This window comes from Festucalex cinctus, chromosome 11 (assembly GCF_051991245.1).
Source record: "Festucalex cinctus isolate MCC-2025b chromosome 11, RoL_Fcin_1.0, whole genome shotgun sequence".
NCBI classification, from domain to species: Eukaryota; Metazoa; Chordata; class Actinopteri; order Syngnathiformes; family Syngnathidae; genus Festucalex; species Festucalex cinctus.
Window position 1 is genome coordinate 9,641,862 of NC_135421.1, and position 23,460 is coordinate 9,665,321.

The following is a 23,460-nucleotide window of genomic DNA, read 5'->3' on the forward strand; positions in this document are numbered from 1 at the left end:
TGCGTGCTCCGGACGGGTCAATTTTTTTGTCAATCCACACCGGCTCCGCACAGCTGCGGTCCGGCAGCTCCGTCGCCGCACACTTCCCAACGTGTCTCGCGGGACCGCGCGCGCGCGATCATGTGGCATTTCACAACGAGAGGTGGACTTCTTTTTATTTAACATTTTCTTCTTCTTCTGCTATGAGATTCCATGCAGCATCCTTTTTTTGGTTGTCCTTGTAAAGTATATTAATAACGAGAGTCGGGTCAGTGCGGGTCCACTCTTTATTTCTGTCTTCCGCGTCCGGCTGCCGCTCAGTACGGCAAGCGAGACGGGCACAACAAGCAATCGCGAACATCAAACTCACAATACATTACAGTCCTTATAAAAAGGATGTGCCGTGTCATATATTATTTTGTGGTTTTCCACCTCCAATATAAACCTCTCCTCGTCCATGTTCGCTGGTGTCTAAACCGTGAATGAGCACATGGCCCGGCGACGCCCACGTCACGTTTTGCTGAAAGCTTGCGAAATAGGAGCTGGCGAGTGTTTTATTCTGAAAGGTAACCGGAAATTTATTTTGAAACTGCCTCGGTCTTCCTGTCCCGCTCGATGTGTTTTGTGCTAGCTTGCCATTTGCCGGAGGCCTACCGCTGCGGCGTCCGGCAAAAATAGAAAATAGGTCTATCCTTGCGGAAGGCTTGCGGCACGCCGCAGGCCTTCCGCAGTCGACACGCAACGCACCCGCAAGCGGTGTAAACTGCACCATTCGAATGAATGGAATCTAATTGCTTGCGTCGCCGGACCGCACCGCAACCGCACCGCAACCGCAACCGGTGAAAACCCGGGGTTAGTCAGTCATGATATCACAATATTGCCCTTATCGTTACATCCCTATTGTATAACACTTCTTTTTTTGTCCTATTAATAATGCTTTTCTCTTCTTTTCGTAAACCTCTGTATTGCTAGTCAGCATGATGCAGCACAACGGTGTAGAGTGGAACCTTGATTTACAAACTTAATTGGTTCTTATATGAGGTTTGTAAATTGAAACGTTTGTGACTGGCAAAAATACAATTGGCTCCAGCTTGACAAAAATCACTATTTTAGTAAAGGTTTTGCTATTATCAGCTAGCTGTTAGCTTTTCAACTTGGTCCAGACTCCAGAACTTTCTCTAGGTTCTTTTGAAAATATTTCACTCTCTTGTTTTATGTTGGCAGCTGGAAAAATGTCTATTTCCCCCCACAATATTGGCGATTGTGCCATACTTGTGATCAAGTTCTGGAACATGCAGCGCCATTGATGGACTCCTCACAAATATATTTTTTTCTAAATTCTACAGTGAGTCCCAACGTAGCGTGTCGTGACAGACCACAACTAAGCACAATGAGTTGGCAGAGAGCAATCAGTCTCCCAAAAATGGCTGCGCTGCGGGGCTCCAGAGCCAATTTAATGACATGTTCACACACTGCAATAAGGTTCGATTTTAGTTTGGTCTGTCATTTCTAAATTGAATAGTTCTAACATTGAAGTGTTTGTAAACTGGGGTACGTTCCACGGTACTACGTGAAGGCACACATCTCTTAATTCTCACTTAATTGTCTGTATACTGCACAATCTCATGACAAAAGAATCGCTTAAAAGATCTGCATTGGCGTTGAGTAAAATTTGTTTTGGTTTGGGGTGGAGTGAGAGAAGTGGACCCAAATATGAGGAGACTGATGAGACCAAGACTTCGACTTGACTTGACTTGGCTTGGCTTGGCTTGGCTTGGCTTGGCTTGGCTTGGCTTGGCTTGGCTTGACTTGACTTGACTTGACTTGACTTGACAAAGCTGAACAGCCAAGACACCCAGCATGACCCACATAACACCAGCAATGCACCCACACCAACTGGACAAACACAACAGACTAAATACACCAACACTAATGACCTATGGAGACACACCTGGGGGTAAAAACAAGTGGCTGAGGGCACTGATTGGTCACACACTGAGAAGGGAAGACACATTCAGGTGGACGTGGTTAGACATAACGAGACAAGGAAATAAACAATGAATACATGACAAAAACACCAACCACAGACAAACACCCAAAAAACACCAAAAGAAAACAAAATCCCAACCCCACAGAACCAAAATTTGACAAAATTATGTTTGTAAGCTGTTAAGAAACAGTGGGGCTAATAAACGCTGACTTTGTAGCAAGACTGGTTTACGTACTTCAATGCGGTGGCTGCAGCCGTCCCATGTCAATGTTCAAATGTAAGACGTGCTACAGTGTTAGCATCTACTAGTTTTAGCTGTCAGTGATACAAACATTCGCTTCTAATACGATTGTTATAATAATGTTAATAAGGTTGCCAATGTGTTTGACAAGTCACGTGCGATCTCGCTAAGCTAATTGAGAAGTGTGTTTTGTTTTTCTATTTTTCCAGGGTGGCGTTGCAAATGAGAATCTGTTCTCAATTGCCTTTCCTGGATGAATAAAAGTTAAGTTCAAGAAATATTTTCATAGCCTGTTGATGATTCAATCGAATCTCTATATGGGCGCTTGTTTTAAATGTGTGTGGCTAAATTAGCCAGTGATGACTTTGCACATGCCACATGGTAAATAGCTCTATTGTACATTTAGTTTTCTGGGATTTACAGATTAAAGTTATAACAGCGTTCACCTCTGAAATGCGGCACCCTCTTGATGCCTGGGTGAAGTTGTTGGGCGGTCGGGTGTTTTGTGTTTGGTGACATCCATTCGCCAGTGACACTGATGTAGTAGCTGTTTAGGAGAATATGTATGTTCAATAAATGGAACGTCTAAATTTGGGTTCAATGTTTACCACAGCACATAGTATATTCGGTGGATTGCAGACTTTAAATTATCGCTAAAAGTCTTTTACTGCTCATTCTTAAACGAAACCTCTGATGTAGTCTCTTCAATGTTTACAAAAACTTGTTCCTTAAGTACTTTGAAGGCTGTTTTATCTTTGACGTTTCCAAAAATGTGTATCTGACTCTAAACATAAGTCCAAAGTGTTGCAGAATCTTTAGCTTTTATTACAGCACTCATTCTTTTGGGATAGGAGTCAATCGGTCTGGCACATCTTGATGTGGAAATGTTTGCCTATAGTGTTTGCATAAAAACGTTCAGATTACGAGGACATCTTTAGATCACTACGCAATTGTTCGATCAGATTAAGGTCTGGACTTTGATGATGACATTCCACTTTACCTTCATCTTGCTATCAGAAGCCTTCAGTGAAACACTGACTGGTATTTGGAACCGGTACGCTTCATAATTCCCTCCACCTTGACTCACGCCGCAGTTCCAGCTGAAGAAAAGCAGCCCCAAAGTATGATGCTTGCCGAACCGTAACACATTTTCCAACATACGTTTTTGTAAAATGTAGCCAAGCTTGAATATTTTTACTTCCCTCTTGCCACACTAGCCCATAGCTCAGATATATGAAGATGTTGGGGGGATTGTTTTCACATGTAATAAACAGCCAGTACTGGCAGAATTTCCTGCAGCTGCTCTGATGTGGCTGTCAGCCTCTTGGCAGCCTCCCTGACCAGTTTTCTTCTCGTGTTTTCATCAATTTTGGAGGGACATCCAGTTCTTGGTACTGTTGTGCCGTATTTTCTCCACTTGACCATGATGATGACTGCATTTCATAGTGTAGATGTAATGCCTTGGAAATGGTCTTGTACCCTTCTCCTGCCTTTGAACACAAGCCCCTCGGATTTTTTGGAAACTCTGTGGACCATGGACTGTGCTGTAAAATGTGATTATAAGGTAGTAGAACAACTTACTTTTAACAGGTGGCAGGTGTGTCTTGTTGCCCATTTAACGTGGGTTTGAATGTGATTGGTTAATGCTGAATAGAGCCACACCCCCAATTTCTTCACTAAAGACTAAATTGTGGAATTTATGGAAATACATCCACAGTATTTTCATTTTTCTGATGCCTTCAAATTGTCTTGTTTTTTTTTTTCTTCCTTTGTACATTTTAGATGATCCCATTTAATCCCAAATTTTCCCAGACATCTAAAAATCAAAATCAGTCATTGATAGCCCTTTAAATAATCAATTAAAAAATGGACACATAAGGTGAAAATGTACGTTTTATGTATGTTGGGACGAGTTGAGGAAGCCATCGTCTTCTCGAGGTGTAACCAGGAAGTAAACAGCTTTGGTCAGGTGATAATTTATTCCAAACATGTGCAAATGCATACATTTCATCCAAGCAATGTATTCTGACAATATATAGTGAAAATATTTTGAAAGATTACCCAGTAACATTTTTAGAGCCTGTGGGTTAAATCCATCATGGAGACTCTCTTTGATTTTTAGACTAATGTTAAATTTATTGTCGGGACATTTACACTAGTTTCAATTGTAGTCTAAATTTGAGTACTTTTTTTTTTGCCCAATTTTGCACACAATCATAAAAACATAACCTAACAACAAGCAATCAGAGTTGGAATTGCATGTAAAGTACACATGGGGAGTTTGGTTGAGTTGCTGAATTTTATTTTTGTCCATGTCTCACAGCGTGCGTGCTTCTGATCACTCCATCTAAAACTTGGCTTGTGTGTTTTATTTTGCTTTATTTCTTTTTTTGTTCCTGTTCATTTAAATGTTTACATTGCCTTATTTCCTTGTTCTCATTTTGTTGCATTCTGTCAGACTCTCATATCCTTTCCCGCAGTGCCAAGCCGAGAACAATCATTTGTTTACTCGTGGACACTGGTCAACAGTAATGACAGTGTGTGTGCGCGTGCATGCAAAGCGATGGCGGCCACTGAGGGCCCACTGTGAGGTGGTGTCATGCTGCTGCTGGTGCAGTCACATCAGCTCATCACAGCTGCTGACTATTGGGGACAAAGCGTCTTCTGTGCTGGATGAGGACATCACTTTACATAATCACAGGACGTAACATTAAGTACACCTGCATGCACTCGCTTCACATCGCGTACTGGTTAGCATGCAAATGTAACATGACAGTCCTACAACCCAACCAGCTCAATAATAAACATACTTTTGTTTTAATGATTATTAATGGGCTGCGATTGGTTGGCAACCAGTCCAGAGTGTCCCCTGCCTACTGCCCAGAGCCAGCTGAGATAGGCGCCAGCAGCCCCCGCCACCCTTGTGAGGAATAAGCGGTCAAGAAAATGGATGGATGGATGGATTATTAATGGGTTAAAGTTCTCACTTCCGAGCACATGTTCCAAAAGGTGAGTGATTATCCCTACCAAATGATTTTCTATAATTTTTAAAGCTTTGATTCGGCCATTTTTAAATTCTAATATATATATTTTTTGTCCTAATCTATTAAGTTCGTTACTTTAGTATAAGTAAAAATTCTCAGTTTTCATTTTAAAATGAGCTGTTACAGTGAATGGCCTTTTATTGCTGGGAAGGTGTGAATCTGTGATGTAGAAAGAACATATACCAAATCACGTTTTAAAAATGGTGTTACTGTTAGTATTTTTTAAAATAGTGTCATTCCTCCCGCATGCGTTAAAGGGATACTTCACTTATTTAGCCCATTATAGCAGTAAAAAGTTCATATTTTGTCTATAATTAATTTGATACTTTCATTATTTTTCACGTACAATCAGTACCTTTAAAAACACATTTTGCAACTTGCTGTCGACTGAAAATTACATCACAAGGGCTCAGGTAACCAATCACAGCTCAGCTTGTGAATGTCACATGACCAAACCGAGAAAACAGGTGAGCTGTGATTGGTTACCTGAGCCGTTGTGAATTTCAGTCATTTTCAGTCGACCGCAAGTTGCAAAATGTGTCTTTAATTTAAAGGTACTATTTGTACATGAAAAATAATGATAGTATCTAATTAATTATAGACAAAATATGAACTTTTTATTGCTATAATGGGTTAAATAAGTGAAGTACCCCTTTAAACACCAAATATCAACACACTTAGAAAAAAAAATCTTATAGGTCTACCTGTCATGCTCACATAGTTCTCCCGATAGCATGTTTGCTTTAAGATGTTTCTCACCTAGCTGATGCATATAATAATAATAATAATCATCATCATCATCATTATTATTATTATCATTATTATTATTATATCCATCCATCCATCCATCCATCCATCCATCCATTTTCATTATCGCTTGTCCTCACAAGGGTCGCGGGGGGTGCTGGAGCCTATCCCAACCGGCTTCGGGCTGTAGGCGGTGTACACCCTGAACTGGTTGCCAGCCAATTGCAGGGCAATTATTATCCATCCATTTTCTTGACCGCTTATTCCTCACAAGGGTCGCGGGGGGTGCTGGAGCCTATCTCAGCTGGCTTTGGGTAGTAGGCGGGGTACACCCCGAACTGGTTGCCAGCCAATCGCAGGGCACACAGAGACGAACAACCATCCACACTCACACGCACACCTAGGGACAATTCGGAGCGCCCAATTAACCTGCCATGCATGTCTTTGGAATGTGGGAGGAGACCGGAGTACCCGGAGAAGACCCACGCAGGCACGGGGAGAACATGCAAACTCCACCCAGGAAGGCCGGAGCCTGGACTCGAACCGGAGTCCTCAGAACTGGGAGGTGGGCGTGCTAACCACTTGGGCACCGTGCCGCCGCAATTATTATTATTATTATTATTATTATTATTATTATTATTATTATTATTATTATTATTATTATTATTATTATTATTATTATTATTATTTATCTATCTACATCTACATCATCTATTATTATTATTATTAATATTTAGTAATTGAAGTAGAGCTTTCAAACAATTACATTTTTAAAATCAGATTAATTGCATCTTAGAATTTCGATTAATCACTTAGTCAAAAAAGCTTTTTATCAACATTTTTTTGTTTACCAAAGATGAAGAACACCTGTTATATGTTAATTATTTCAATATTTAATGTTATGAGGACGTCTTCAACATTTTTTGATCCACTTCACACACTCCCCTTTTTCTAATCATAATTTAAAATGGAAAAAAAAGGACCCCAGTAGTTTGACATGAACAATAGTCTGAATGTCATCCGCAAACATTTATTAATGCATGTAGTTATGTTTACTGCTCAAACACAAGCTACCTTTAACATAACCATCCGCTATCAAACTAAGGATCATCTGCGGTCAAAATGAATAGTGTGATTAATCGGCATTAATACATGATTAATGCGATGATTTTTGTGATTAATCATTGAGGGAACATTTGAATGTTGACAGCAGTAATCAATCAATCAATCAATCAATCAATCAATCAATCAAGTCTGCTATCTTAATGCAGACAACTAATGTCAATTGGAACAGATGTATTGGATACATTGAATTTTTACAAAATAAAATCATTTGGCTCCAGATTCTTATTATTATATATATTTTTTAAGCAAACAATACCGCCATCTACATAAAGCACGTATCCAGATGATTTTATTGTGTGCAACCACTTGATGAAATAAAATTGAGTACATTCAACATTACCATTTTCTTTTCAGTGTAGTTGCAACGGTTTCTTGTTATTTTTCAACCTTCAAACATTTGCTACTTTAACCCAGAGAGCAGCAACACAAGCAAAAACCAAACAAGCAAACATCCATGGGAACTCTTACTGGACCTTTGTTGGGGACCTTCTCTGCCTCTTCCTCTTGCTTTTAATTAGATTTTTCTCTTTGATTTGCTTAACTTGCTTAATTGAGCATACGCTGAATCTCTTCAGGTAGACTTAAGGGCTGCTTGTAGGCTGTTTGCATTTTGGATACTGGCCATGCTGCTCATACCTGATTGTACTACTGTATTTTTGACGTTTTAATCTAATTACATTTCTGATACTGTGAGTTGCAGTAATGTGTAAATGGACAGTATCGAGTAGTATGGATGGGAAGAGTTGATAGGAGGTTATTTGTGTATTTTTGTTGTTGTTTATTTACATTGTGCAAATAAATAAGAACTTCTGCGATATACTGTGGAACTGTCGATTTTATTAGAAACGGAAATGTTATTGATGTTTATGAAAATGTAGTCATTCGATATATGATGTTTACAAACACAAGTATGTTAACTTGAATTAGGATTCAAATCTGTTTGATAGTTACAAAACCCGTTGATGGTATAGCTTCATTGAGGACGTTTCAAAAAATGTGTTGGACACTAAATTGTCCTTGATGTTGTGCAAAAACATGGCTGTGATTGTGACTCACGAACTTCATTTAATTACATTTAAGTCTATCTGCAGTGTGACAAACCCGTTTTAGCTGTTACTGATAGAAAAAAATGAAACATGAGGAATAAGCGGTTCAGAAACTAGATGGATGGATGCTGTGTTTGGCGTGTGGGCAGATAATATTTAATCATTTTTGCAGGAAAATGAGGTTGGGAATGAAAGAGTGTTTCTGTCTTCTATTAGGACGTTAATGCGAATTATGTCGGATTTATAAAGTTGACCTTCACTCCTCCCTCGCTCGCGACATGGAATTAAAACACCAAAGCATAAAAGAGGATTTGAAAATTGAAAAAGATTGACTGTCCCATCGCGAGATGCTGTGACTATCGCGTGACCGGTAGCGAGACTGGGAAAATCTAACATGGCGGCGCTCTGCTGCTAAAATAGAATTAGCTTTATATTTCTAATTAAACCCGAATTTAATGATTAGATAAATTCGATTTTTTTCTTTTCTAAGAAAGATCGGAAATATTATCCAGTGTGGACGACCTCGAACGTTTTATTGACGATCATTTTTATAGCTGCGCGATGGATGAGCCGGCGGCCAGTCGGGATAATCCTTCGAAAAAAAAAAGGAAAAATGACTCGTCAACAGACACGGACGATTTAGCAACCGCCGACGTATCGGTGAGTATGCTGGATTCCATAAATAAAAAACTTGACGTCCTCTGTCTTATCCGCGAGGACGTCAAAGAATTAAAGGCAAGTTTGGAATTCGTTAGCCAACAGGTAAGCGATCTCCAATGCGATAACTCCGAGCTACGCTCCTCTCTCGTCGCTGTCACAGCCGAGTTGGAGACGATTAAAAAGGAAAATAAAATGCTAAAGGAAACGGTCTTAGATGTTCAATCCCGTAGTATGCGGGAAAATCTAATATTCTCAGGTATATCCGAAAATTCTCCAGATAATCCAGAGGGTGAGATAAAAAAATTCATGACATCATCGCTAAAGATCCCACAGGAGACGGTAAATAATATCTCTTTTCACCGTGTACACCGGCTCGGAGCTCGTAAGGGCAATAAGCCCCGTCCTATTATTGCTAAGTTCGAACATTTTAAACATAAAGAATTGGTAAAAAGTAAAGGACGGGAGCTCAAAGGGACATCTTTCGGGATGAATGATCAATTCCCAAGAGAGATAAACGAGCGGCGAAAAGTACTGTTTCCTATCATGAAACAAAATAGACAGGAGGGTAAACGGACTTCGATGGTCGTTGATAAATTATATATCGACGGCCAGCTATTCCGAAACCCAACCTCGACCCCTTGGCTGTTCTAACTGACAATTGGTAGAGCCGAGCATTGTGTGATTATTTGACGTAGGTATATGTATATGTATGTGTATGTATATGTGTATATATGTATATATATGTATATGTATATGTATGTATATGTATGGATAATGGGTTACGAAATAGAATATGAATTTATATTATGCATAGGCTATATAGTAATAATAATAATAATAATAATAATATAGAAATATATTCTTAAAAAAATAAATTAATAATAATAATAATAATCTCGCTTAGGTCACCATTTACTGGTGTATTGTTATGTTGAATCCCCCACAGATTTCCTTCACACTCACTTCCCCCCACGTTTCTTCACTATTATACTTATCTACTTGCTATCTCTCTCTTTATATAAATTATATAAATTGCCTAATTACTCTTTTGCTATCCTACAATATGTTAATATTAATAAGCAGCTTATATAGATGTATACATAAGACTGAGTCTATATTGCTTGTATGCAGAAATTAGTTCTGGTCTCCTGGAATGTGTGTGGCGCTCGCTCCCAGGCAAAAAGAATAAAAATTTTAGACCATCTCTCAAAATTTAAGGCAGATATTTGTCTCCTACAAGAAACCCACTTACAAAAATCAGAAGAAAAATTATTTATAGATAAAAATTTTAGTCAAGTTTACTCTGCCTCCTATAATAGTAGACAAAGAGGTGTCTCTATACTTATACATAAGAATTTATTCTTTACTCTAAATAATATAGTAACAGATTTAGAGGGCCGATATATTATTATCCAGGTAACTATATTTAATAAAGTATATACAATTGGTAATTTATATGCCCCAAATAATGATGACCCTGATTTTTTCCATGAATTTTTCTCTCGGTTACTCGATTTAGCAACAAATTCTACTATTATTATTGGAGGTGATTTTAACACGGTCTTGAACCCGTTAATAGATCGTTCTAATAATACGATATATACAAGGCGATTACGATCCGCTAAAGTAATAGATGAATATATGGAGGATTTTGGCCTCAGCGATGGCTGGAGACTTCAAAACCCAACTAAGAAGGAATTTACTTTCTTCTCTGCTGTGCACCGATCATTCTCAAGAATTGATTTTTTCCTTACAAATAATTCTATTGTTGATAAAACTGCTATAAAAATACATTCTATAATTATAAGTGATCATGCACCAGTCTCCCTCACTCTACAAATTGACTCTACCTTTAAACCTCCCCCGATATGGCGTTTTAACATCTCATTACTGAAAGACGTAGAGTTTGATAAAATTATTAGAAGGGAGTGGGCAGATTTTTTGGAAATAAATGACTCTCCAAATATATCTCCATCTCTTCTCTGGGAAGCAGGGAAAGCGGTAATTAGAGGGAAAATTATATCATATTCAACTTATAAAAAGAAACAGGATCAAAAATTAGAAAAATACCTGGAAGATAAAATTAAACAACTAACGGATGAATATGTATTAAACCCAAATAATCAAATATGGATAGAACTACAGAATATAAAAATACAGTTAGATAACATGTTATCTAAAAAGACAGAGTTTATAATACAACAGTTGAGATATAATAATTTTGAACATAATAATAAATCAGGTAAATTCCTGGCAAATCAACTTCAACGGAATCGGGAAAAATCTCTTATAACGGCTATTAAAGATATAAATGGTGAATGCACACAATCACCAGAAGAAATTAACCATATTTTTTATAACTATTATCGAAATCTATACACAGAAATTAATAGACCTAACCCTGAATATATTGAGGAATTCCTAAACAGCTTAAATATACCTCAGTTATCTATTGAACATAAAGATATTCTCGATACCCCGCTTACTATAGATGAGTTGTATCGTGCTTTAGACAGTATGCCTAATGGCAGAGCACCTGGTCCAGACGGCTTTCCGGCTATATTTTTTAAACATTTCTGGTTAATGTTTGCTCCATTATTTCTAAGAGTAGTAACTGAAATTAAAAGTAAAGGTGATATACGTCAAGATATGAATATAGCAGCAATTAAACTTTTATTAAAGCCAGAAAAAGACCCTACCCTCCCGTCAAGTTACCGACCGATATCACTAATTAATACCGATATTAAAATTATCGCTAAGGCCTTGGCATCTCGATTAGAGACGGTAATCTCGACAATTATTCATAGTGATCAAACAGGTTTTATTAAAGGTCGTCATTCTACTAATAATATTAGGAGACTCTTTAACTTGATTAGTATGTCACAGCGGTATGATAAAAAGGCAGTTGTTATTTCGCTGGATGCAGAAAAAGCATTCGATAAAGTTAACTGGTCCTTCCTCTTTGCTGTCTTAAATAAATTCGGCTTCGGGGAGTCATTCATTCAATGGGTCTCAATATTATATGATTCTCCTAAAGCTACAGTTACTACTAATGGGATTACATCACAGAGTTTTACTTTACAAAGGGGAACAAGACAAGGGTGCCCAATTTCTCCTTTATTATTTGCTATATTTATTGAGCCGCTTGCATTAGCTATACGTCAGGATAGACGGATCCAAGGAATCCACTCCGGGACAATAGAACATAAAATTAATCTATATGCCGATGATATATTACTCTATTTAGAAGAACCTGCTATCTCGCTAGGGGAAGCATTTAAATTAATAACTAAATTCTCTCACTTATCAGATTACTCTATTAACTGGACAAAATCAACATTATTACCTATTACAGAAAATTCATGGAATCCTACAAGTCAGGATCCACACTACTCCTTTCCTACAGGTAATTTAAAATACTTAGGTGTTAAAATTTCACCTAAGTTAACTGAATTAACTTCTTTAAATTTTTCACCATTATTGGATAGTATCCGTAGTGACCTGGAACGCTGGAATAATCTTCCGATCTCTTTAATAGGACGGATAGCTACTATAAAAATGAAAGTTTTACCAAAGATTAATTATTTATTTTCAATGATTCCATTTAAACCTACGTCTAACTGGTTCCAATCGCTGGACTCTGCTATCATAAAATTCTATTGGAATAAAAAAAAAGCCAAAATTAGTCTATCTACTCTTCAGGAAAGTAAATCTAAAGGAGGTTTAGAGGCACCAAACTTTATGTACTATTATCTAGCTAATCAACTACAATATCTTGTGCTATGGACACAACCCAACAGAGATACTAACTGTTGGTTGGAATTGGAGCAGAAGGATTGTAATAATCTTAGACTGTCAGATTTACTCTTTATTACAAAATCAATAAGACGACATAATTGTTTTAAAAACCCAATGATAGCCGCCACCCTGACTGCCTGGTGGAAGGCATTAGAAATTACAAACTCCCAATTGGCGCCCTGTGGGCTCTCTCCCATTTGGCATAACCCCGACTTTCAACTTAATAATCAGTCGTTCCATTTAAGCCTATGGGAGCAGAAAGGAATTACACACCTTCATCATCTTTTCTCAGATAATAAGTTTATATCGTATACAAACTTGGTCCAGAAATATGAAATAAAAAAGGGAAATTTCTTACATTATCTGCAAGTTAAAAATATGGTTAAGAAACAAATCCCAACACTTCAAGATACGCTCCAACTGCCTGTCTTAGCTAAAGATATTATAAAGCTTTCTCCAACAACAATAAAGAAAATATCAAAAATATATAAGTTATTTTTATACACAAATAAAACGTATTTACCGACTTTAAAATGGGAAAAAGACTTGTCTATAGTTCCGGAACCAGACTTTTGGACCCAAATCTGTGAAAATGTATTTAAAATGACCAAACAGACAAATTTGCAACTTATCCAATATAAGATACTTCATAGAACATATATTACACAATATATGATGAAAAAAATGGGACTCTCTGACTCCGACATTTGTCTCCAGTGCTCACAAAACACTGCCGATACTTATCTTCATGCTTTATGGTCATGTACTCCAGTGCTGCATTTCTGGACTAAAATCTTGGAAAAGCTCGCTGATATATTAAACTGTAGGCTTCCTTTATCTCCAAGACTGTGTTTACTAGGTGACTTAACAATAACTGAGCGACCATGTAAACAATCTCAATCTATATTTATAGCCCTTACTATTGCTAAAAAAATAATCCTTGTCAATTGGAAAAATAAACAATCTCTAAATATCGACCACTGGTTAAACTTACTAATAAATTATATCTCAATGGAAAAAATCTCTGCCTTAAATAAAAATCAAGTATCAAGATTTAAACAAATATGGTCTATGTACATAGAATATTTTAATCTCAATTTGGCAACTTAATCCTGCCAAGATTCTGCCTGTTAACGAGAGCCACCACATCGTTACAACTTCTGTTTTCGCTGCTCCTGTATTTGGTATTTTGTATCTGATTGTTTTTATTTTTATATAGTCAGGAACCTAGTTGCTGCTAGTGGGCTCGAGCATACCACACTATACGACACTATACTCAATAACTCCTTAAGATCTATTTCTAGTGGGCACTAAGCATCAACACTTGGTGTTACTGCATGCTAATTAGTCAATTTTCTTGACGCCGTCCCCTGTGGTCGGGCGGGGGTGGTTCTGCCCCCCCCCCCCCCCCCCCCCGTTGTCTGCTCGGTGGCGGTTGCGTCTTGGCCGCTCCCTGGGCCCCCTGTGGGGTGCGGTGTTGGGGTGCTTCCCCTGGTGCCCGGGGCGGTGCCGTCCCGGCGCGGTCCGCTGCTCCGTGCCCGGCGGCGCGGTTCGGGGTGGGTGGGCCTCCGGTGTGCCCCGTGGTTCCCTCTCCCCTCCCCCTTCCTCCCCCCCGTCGCCTCTCCCTCCTCGCCTCCTCCCGCCCATCCTCCTCTGCCTCCCGGTCCCTTTTCCCTTGTCGCCCTCCCTCCTCCTCTCCCCCCCCGCCTCCTGCCCTGCAGCCGCCCTTTCGCCTTCTTGTCGTCTTCTCCCCGCTTCCCCCGCCCCCCCCCCCCCCTTCCCTGTCTGCCCTGCGGCCCCTCCCCCTCCCTCTCCCTGGGCCTGGGGCTCCCTCCCCGGCCCGGGCGTCGGGCTCCGGGGGCCGGGCGAGGGTTTGGGGCCTGCCCCGCTCCGGTATAACTCCTGGTGCCCCGGGCGGGCCCCGGTGGCTGGTGGGCTGTCCGGTAGCCCTGCTGCGCTGGCTGTCCGCCCATTGTGGTGCCGGGTGGATGAGGTGGGGGGCGGCAGGGGGTGGGGGTGCTGGGGGGCGGGCGTGCCACCTACACCCGCCGGGTTGGGTGAGGCCCCGCTGGTCGCTCCTCTTACTCACTTCACTAGCTTGCACTATACACTTTGTAAATATACACATAGGGCACACAACACATTTCTTGGTGGGGTGGGGAAGGGTGGAAACACCGTCTTCACCCTTCAACTCCCCTCCAATTTTAATGCACCTCACGTCCAAGGGGAGAGGTGAGTTGGGGCGGGGAGCCATCAGAGGGGATGGACTGCAGTGCCTGGCAGCGCTGTGGTCCCCCCCATTTGTGTCCCTGCCCCACCACTTTGTCCCTCCATTCCCTTTTTTAATGCACCACACATATACATATTCATTTTTTGGGGGGGGATACGGGTGTGTCGGAGTAGGGGAAATTTTTTCCCTCTGCTCCGACTCACCTGCTCCCAATTTTAATGCACCACACGCACACACTTGTATATACACTGGGTGGGGCCACATTCACGGTGTAAGGGTAGAGCTCGCCAGTCGGCGAGCTGGCGGACTCAGTAACAGGGTTAGGTGTCACTTGTACTCTGGCGTGACGACCGGGGCCTCTCCCCACCGGGCTCGGTGTTCTGGTGTCCCGCCTTCTCCCCTGGTGCTTCCTCCTCTGCTTCCCCCCTCCCGCCGCGGTGCAAATCTCGCGCGGCTGGAGGTGGGGTGGGCACATCTTCCCTCTCTGCGCTGCTGCCCGGTGCCGGTTTCCGGGGGGGGGGGGGGGTTCTCGCGGGGGGCCGGGTTCGCGGGGGGGGGGGGGTGGCGGCCGTCGGGGGGGGGGCGGCTTGTTTGGGGGGGGGGGTGGAGGTATGGGTGGGTGGGGGGTTGGGTGCTGGGGGTCGGGGTGTGTTCGGGGGTTTGGGGGTCGGGGGTGGTGGGGCCTGGGTCGTGGTGGATGGCGGGTTTGGGTGGGGTGCGGGGGGGTCGTGGGGGGGTGGGGGCTGGGGACCGGTGGGGCGCTGTGGGGGCCCGCTGGGCCTCGTTCTGCGGCCTTGGGCTCGGGGGTGTGGGCCGGGGCTGGGGCGGGGGTGTTCCGGGTGTCTGGGTCGGCTCGCTGACCGGTGTCCGCTCGGGTGGCTTGGGGGTGGCCTTGGTGCTGCCGCGGCCTGGGGATTCCGGGGGGGGGGGGGGGGGGGGGGGTGCTCGCTTTGCTGGACCGCGGTTGACGGCTTCTCTCTTTGGTGGTGGTCCTTATGCATGCCAGATCCGTCGCACCAGCATCTACTGAAACTCAACAGAAGTACCCTCTCCCTCCCACAGCCCCTTGAATCAGTTGGTGCTGGTGTCTGTGGTTCTCACTTTTCTTTATCTATCCTTCCCTCCTTCCTCTCTTTAGTTTTTCCTCTGGTTACTTGAGATCTTAATTTATTAGAAGTATGAGGTTTCTGGGGTTGGCATAAGACTCCGGTTTTGTAACCACGCAGGAGGGGTCTTGTTGGTGCTGGACTTCACTTTGATGGATTGGATGTACTGGCTTCTATTGATCTCACTCTGCCTTATCGATCCTTCCCTCCTTCCTCTCTTTAGTTTTTCCTCTGGGCTCTTGAGATCTCGCTAAATTTGCTGGAATTTAGAGGCTTCCGGGGTTGGCGTAAGACTTTGATTTTGTAATCATGGGGAAGGCAGGAAGTGTTTGGTCGGTGCTGGATGTCACTTTGATTTACCTTTCTTTTCTCTTTATTTCTTTTTTTTCTGACCTTTTCTCTGGTCTCCTGACCATTTAAATCTCACGACTCTGGCAAGATTCTGAAGTACCTGGTTAAGGCGAAGGGTAATGGGATATTTATAAGGTTTTAGGTGAATGAATGAGTATAAATTTATACGTATTTGCACGCACGCACACGCACGCACGCAAACGCACGCAAACGCACACACGCAAACGCACGCACGCACGCACGCAAACGCACGCACGCAAACGCACGCACACATACACACACACAAAAAAAAAAAAAAAAAAAAAAAAAAAAAAAAAAAAAAAAGGAAAAGAGCAATGATGACAAGACGTTGAATCGGTAAGACTACCGAATGAACAATTCTGAGCTCTTCAAAAAAAAAAAAAAAAAAAAAAAAAAAAAAAAAAAAAAAAAAAAAAAAAGGAAAATGAGGTTGGGAATGAAAGAGTGTTTCTGTCTTCTATTAGGACGTTAATGCGAATTATGTCGGATTTATAAAGTTGACCTTCACTCCTCCCTCGCTCGCGACATGGAATTAAAACACCAAAGCATAAAAGAGGATTTGAAAAAAAAAAAAGTTGAGGTTGGAGTGCGGCAAGGACAAGTGAGAGACGACAAGCTGTTTATCTACAAATCACTTCCTGTCCCGCCTACTTTGTGTGTGTAAACACATTTCACTGTGTCCTTGCTACCACCACCACCATCTCGCACACACTCTCCCTCGCTGTCCGTGTGAATCTGAAGGAGGAGAGAGGATGACAACCTGGCAGATGTGTGTGCGCGTGTGCGCGTGTGCGTGTTGCCCTCCAGGCTGGAGCTGGAAACGACAAAACAAGCCGACATGCAGTCTCTAGAGTTTCCCCCGATCTCTCCACCCCGAGGTTAATGCTACGCACAGCTGACGCACGTGCACGTGCAATCGCCCATGCACCCACACGAGATGATGTAACAGACTCTCGCGGTATAGTGGGTCAGACTGCTGCTCTGTCTCACCTGAAAAATTTCAGTAATTACAAAATTTGTTTGCAGATGGAACAGTTTTATCTAGAGATAGACCGATATGGTTTTTTCAGGGCTTATACCGATGCCGATTATTAGTAGTCAATGACGCCGATAACCGATATTTGGAGCCGATATTAATTTTCACTAAAAAGGGAAAATATTGGCATCAAAATTTGGAAAAAATACAAACTTCAGTTCTTTTTTTTTTATTTTAAAGTATATACTTATTGAGCAACTTTTAGGGTTAGTAAAATATTTGATTTTTTATTTATTTTTTTAAATCTTAGTCAATAGACATCTTTGTTTTTAAAATCTAACAAGTCCCAGGATCTCCCAGGTGCAGTGGCATGTTTTCAAAAGTTAAATAAAAACAAACAATTGTTTTTTACACTAAACAAAGTATTTCAATATATTTGAAGTATTTTATTTATTTTTTAAATTATCTTAGTTTTAATTTCAAACAAAAACAGATGGTGCTGAGAGTTCCCAGGGTCAGCAGCGTCTCTGAAAACTTAAATTGAAAAAAACAACAACAAACATTTAAATTAGTTCCTTGAAGTTAAGTTTTTTTTGTTTTTTTTGTTTTAAATGGATCTATTATCGGCCATATGATTCTTCAAAATGGCCGATGCCGATATTCGTCAAAATGCTTAATATCGGTGCCGATAATCGTCCCAGCCGATTATCGGTCTATCCCTAGTTTTATCCATAGGGCATGTAGGAAATAGTACGAATAATCCATTCTACTGTGTCACTATCGAATATTTTTAGAATCAATTAATCTATCAATTAGTCAATTGATTAATTGACTCATTCTATTCATTTAAATTTTGCATTAAAATTTATTCTATTATTTTATTACAGTATACAGAGGTACCTCTACTTACGAACATCTCTTCATATGAAATTTTCAAGTTACAAAACGCCTCAACGGGAAAATATTGCCTCTTGTTACGAAAGAAATTTCAAGATAGGAAAGGTAAAAATACAGTACCAAACGCAACTTACTTTCAGCTATGGCTATTACCTAGCATCTTTCATTGTCTAACCCCGAGTTTTCACCGGATGCGGTTGTGGTGCGGTTGTGGTGCGGTCCGGCGACGCAAGCAATTAGATTCCATTCATTCGAATGGTGCAGTTTACACCGCTTGCGGGTGCGTTGCGTGTCGACTGCGTCTCAGCTGCGGCGTGCCGCAGGCCTTCCGCAAGGATAGACCTATTTTCTATTTTTGCAGGACGCCGCAGCGGTAGGCAAAATGGCAAGCTAGCACAAAACACATCGAGCGGGACAGGAAGACCGACGCAGTTTCAAAATAAATTTCCGGTTACCTTTCAGAATAAAACACTCGCCAGCTCCTATTTCGCAAGCTTTTCAGCAAAACGTGACGTGGGCGTCGCCGGGCCATGTGCTCATTCACGGTTTAGACACCAGCGAACATGGACGAGGAGAGGTTTATATTGGAGGTGGAAAACCACAAAATAATATATGACACGGCACATCCTTTTTATAAGGACAACCAAAAAAAGGATGCTGCATGGAATCTCATAGCAGAAGAAGAAGAAAAGGTAAAATCAAAAGAAGTCCACCTCTCTTTCTGCTTCTCTGTTGAGCACAGACTTTCTGTATGTTTGTCGTTGTGAAATGCCACATGATCGCGTGTGCGCGGTCCCGCGAGACACGTTGGGAAGTGGGCGGCGACGGAGCTGCCGGACCGCAGCTGTGCGGAGCCGGTGTGGATTGACAAAAAAATTGACCCGTCCGGAGCACGCAGTCAAGACGCACCGCACCGCAACCGCACCGCAACCGCATCCGGTGAAAACCCGGGGTTAGAGGAACCTCTACCATAGGTATCTATGAGACTAGATAATAAATCGGTGTCTATACAGCGTCCTCATCATTCATCCCTCGGGCCATGAGGCGTTCCGGTTTTTCCAATTCCGTTTTTCGTAAATGTATTAATTAACGGCCGACGAATTTGTGCAAAAATTCGAACAATTGGTGATTGATGAAGGCACAGTAAGTTTTTAATTGCGACGAGACGGGCCTTTTTTGGAAAAAGATGCCTCGGCATACCTGAAGTTTCGGAATTTGTTTAAAAGAATCACCCAGAAAAAGTGTTCACCAGTCGGGCGATTGCTCACTAAAGCCTGGTTCACACGGCAAGATTTTAAAATTGTCGGCCGATTTCCAATCTTTGACAGACCCCACACGTGAAGAGAAAAAATCACGGGAGTTCCAGTTTTGAACGTACCGTGCGTGGTGTGCGGCCACACTGCACAATCAACACACTCCACACGAGCCGAGTTCATTCAAGAATGTGACGGGAAGTCTCGCAAAACCTCTCGAGATTAAACGTGGCTTCCGAGTCGTCAACATGAGTCCATCCTGGTTTTCAGCCGAAAAAGCAGCATAAAAAGAAAAGGTGTTGTTTAAAGGAGTGTAAATGGGCACTGGCGAGACATCGCTTGCCCTCGGCTCGGTGCTGGCGGCGGGTTGGCGTCCCACGCGGAGACCACATTTTATTTGTGGAGAACGTGTGTGCGTGTATAAAAAATAATAATAAAAAATAAATAATAATTAAAAAACTAAAAAAAGTGTAATAGCGCGAGCACGGACATTCTGCTGCGTCATGACTGTTTTGATTTTGGATTCCCCACCCGCTTCCTCGCTGGCTCGCTTTCTGATTGGCTGCAGGTCACTATCAATCTGCTGCGCGGAGCGAAATCGGGCCAAAAAATCCAACATGTTGGATATGCCCGATTTCAAGTCAGGCGTCCTTCCGAGCGCCGACATCGGGAGGCGCCGTGTGTGATGACAACACACATGGCAGGATTATCTGTGAAGATTATCGCTTGCATCTTGGCGCGTCCTTACGATTGTCACTTATGATAGAGAACATGAACCAAAGAGGGCAAAAAACGATGAGGACAGCAGTTGAAAAGGTAAAAATGACCATCGTTTTTATTCTTTACTCTATTCTTTGTCTTTTTACATTACACACAACTAGGGGTGTGAATTGCCTAGTACCTGACGATTCGATTCGTATCACGATTCACAGGTCACGATTCGATTCGATACCGATTAATCCCGATACGAATGGTCACGATTCGATACCGATTAATCCCGATACGAATTTATAAGTCGATTGTTGCGATTGTTTTCCATTCAAATTTAGAAAATACTATCAGTAAATTTGTACATGTACACTGTAAGATTTGTATGAATATATTTATCTAAAACTTGAGGCTTATAACCGTGAGCCACTGTACACAAACAGTTTGCAATCTGTTTCACATTTGAACAGCATTAAAATAAAAATATTAAGGCTTAATGTGCCGTTCATATAACATTCTTCCATGCTCAAGGTGTGAATCCTAAAAAAAAAAAAAAAAAAAAAAAAAAAAAAAAAAAAAAAAAAAAAAAATCTGAAAAAAATCGATTCTGCCGATTATTGAATCGATTCGAGAATCGCGCGATGTAGTATCGCGATATATCGCCGAATCGATTTTTTTTTTTTAACACCCCTACACACAACTCTCATTTTTTGTGCAATAATCTAATTGGAACATATATTTGTTACATGTTTTGATGCATTTTTATGCTTTATAAAACATTTATGTCTGAATTTTGGGAGGTTTAGAACGGATTAGGGCATTTACATGGAAAATGCGTCCCGACTTACAAAATTTTCTACTTAAGAACTTTCTTCCAGAACCAATTAATTTCGTAAGCAGAGGTACCACTGTAATATGTCACATTTATTGACAATATATGTTTATACACATACAAGTATTAAAAGATGTTAGCGTTGTGAATAATGAGGTATACGGTGACTCCCCTCTTCCCTCCACCCCTATTATAACAGCAAAAATCGCAAGTAATTAATGCCCCACGCCCCCTCCTAATCGATGTCATAAGATGGTTACAAAATTGCAAATCTACGTATAGGCTAATTTGTGAATGTTTAACCGCAAATATATGGGATTGACTGTTGCACATTATATGCTAGCATTAAAGGGAAGTCAACCCCCCATTTTTTTGATAATCAGCCCCACTAGTCTAAATACGTTATTTTGTTTAATATTGCATTAGTGGAATATGAGTTAAGCAGCAAAATCCAACCGTTTTTATCCATCTCAGGGGTGTCCATTTTGCCACTTGCTGTCGACTGAAGATGACATCATGGTTGCTCAGGTTTCAGGTCACAACCAATCACAGCACAGCTTCAAAAAACAAGTGAGCCAGTGATTCCGTTGTACTCATTCAGCAGCGGCGCGATGCAGCTCCTAAATCTGACCCGCCGCACTTTCGAGCCAGCAAAAAAAAAAAGAAAAATTGAAAGCGCCTTTTCCGTTGCTGAGTTCTGAAGACGTTATCCTTTCAACCAAGCACGGGGCAAATTATGCTTTGCCAATGCACATTTCTGATTGGTGGGCGGGTTTCATACTCGTTCCTGGTTGGCTGCTTCCTCGAGCCACTGTGAATGGTATGATGTGTGAGAGAGATAAAGAGAGATAAAATAAAACACCAGACTGCAGTGTGACCTCCTGTCTCCTGCAGTTCATTTTGTCTAACCCCGTAAACAGGGCATTCAAATTGAAGTTCTGAGCAGCGTTTATGTGCTGGATGAGAGATGGCGAACACACGTTCCCCAAACTGGGAGGCAATGTCGGGCGAGTACGCCATCGTATGTGAATAGATTGTGGACACCTGGGCTCGCGAAAGCCGGCATCATTGCTAAACAGCCGCACGGCAACGGGACTGACTCCGATAATGACGAGCGGGAACCTGACATGTTTGAAGGAGAAATTGCTCAGCTGTTCAATTCGGATACTGAAGATGAGGACTTTGATGGATTTGTGGATGACGATAATGCGAGTACATTGTTCAATTTTGGAATAAAGTAGAACCGAACCGAAAACCGAACGGTATTACGGGCTATGTGAACCAATTACTTCGTTTCAGAGCAGCAAGACACGCACATCTTCACTCATTATCAACGTAAACGTAACTTCCTGTGCACAGGTTGTACTTGTTTTGCGAGAAATTCTGTCATTAATCATTCAGCAACCAATAAACCAGCCCTAATGTCAGCAAATATTTGTATGTCACATCTGGGCCATGAATATAAAACAAATAAGCACAGCCTTAATTGAGTGTGTCGTTTGTTACAAAATATCTCCGCATGATTGGTGAAGTTCGGCATGGCCAAAATTTCCACGTGCTGTTTTTTTGTTTTTGTTTGTTTAGCTGGAGGTCATGTGAACATTAATGTTCTGACAGATCAGATTGGACGTTTCCTTCCCTGATGAACTAATGAAATTCCTGCATTCCTGCAATTCACCCCCCCCCCTCTGTATACACAAACAGCAACTGCTCCTTAGCAACCGTTTAGATTCAGTGGGAGAGGAAGAGCAGATATTTGCTCTGCCCTTTTCATTCACAATGAATGAAGCAGCACACTTCTATATGATGTACATCATATTTGGTACCATCTTGGTGCCAAGGGACTACAGCAGAGGTTGCCAAACTACGGCCCGGGGGCCATTTGCGGCCCGCCGTCCATTTTTCAGTGGCCCGCGACATATGCTAAAAATGGCATTTGACTCAGTTCAAATAAAACAAAACAAAACAAAAATGTTTGGAGATGGTCAAAGTAAGAAAGGGAGTGTATTGAAAAACAGGTGCCATTAAAGGTTATTTTAGTTAACTAAAACTAATGAAAAAACTAAAATACAAAAAAAAAAAATATATATATTGTTACCGAAATAAAATAAAAATGAAAATGTTTTTAAAAAAACAAAAATTAACTGAAAGTACATTTTATGTTTACAAAACTAACTAAAACTTAACTATAATTATAGCAAACATGTCCGTCGGTTTTGTCTTTGGTAATTAATTGAATGCATGAGCCTTTGGGGATGATTTGAAATGTGATTTTTAGTAGATTTAGTTGGATATAAACTGGTATAATGACGTTTGAAAGTATGTCACACAGAAGTGACGTCATCTAGCAGCAGCCAATAGAAAAGCACCGAAAGATGACTTTGCTCCCATGGATGTTTTTTTAAATATTGCACACAAAGTAATACACAAAATTCCAAAACTATAAATAATACTAC

At 41.2% G+C, this 23,460-nt stretch overlaps 1 protein-coding gene across 2 annotated transcripts in view; it reads left to right on the forward strand.

Annotated features, from left to right (window-relative positions):
- Positions 1-23,460, forward strand: part of plcl1 (phospholipase C like 1) — a 116,401-nt gene that overhangs the window by 11,153 nt on the left and 81,788 nt on the right. The window contains exon 1 of one of the 2 annotated variants that reach the window (XM_077536451.1): positions 8,544-8,832. The exons of the other annotated variant lie outside the window; for it this stretch is intronic. Within the exon in view, the coding sequence (XP_077392577.1) occupies positions 8,734-8,832 (99 nt within the window). The 5' untranslated portion in view covers positions 8,544-8,733. Of the gene's footprint in view, positions 1-8,543; positions 8,833-23,460 lie in introns of those variants that run through there. 2 annotated transcript variants of the gene reach the window in all.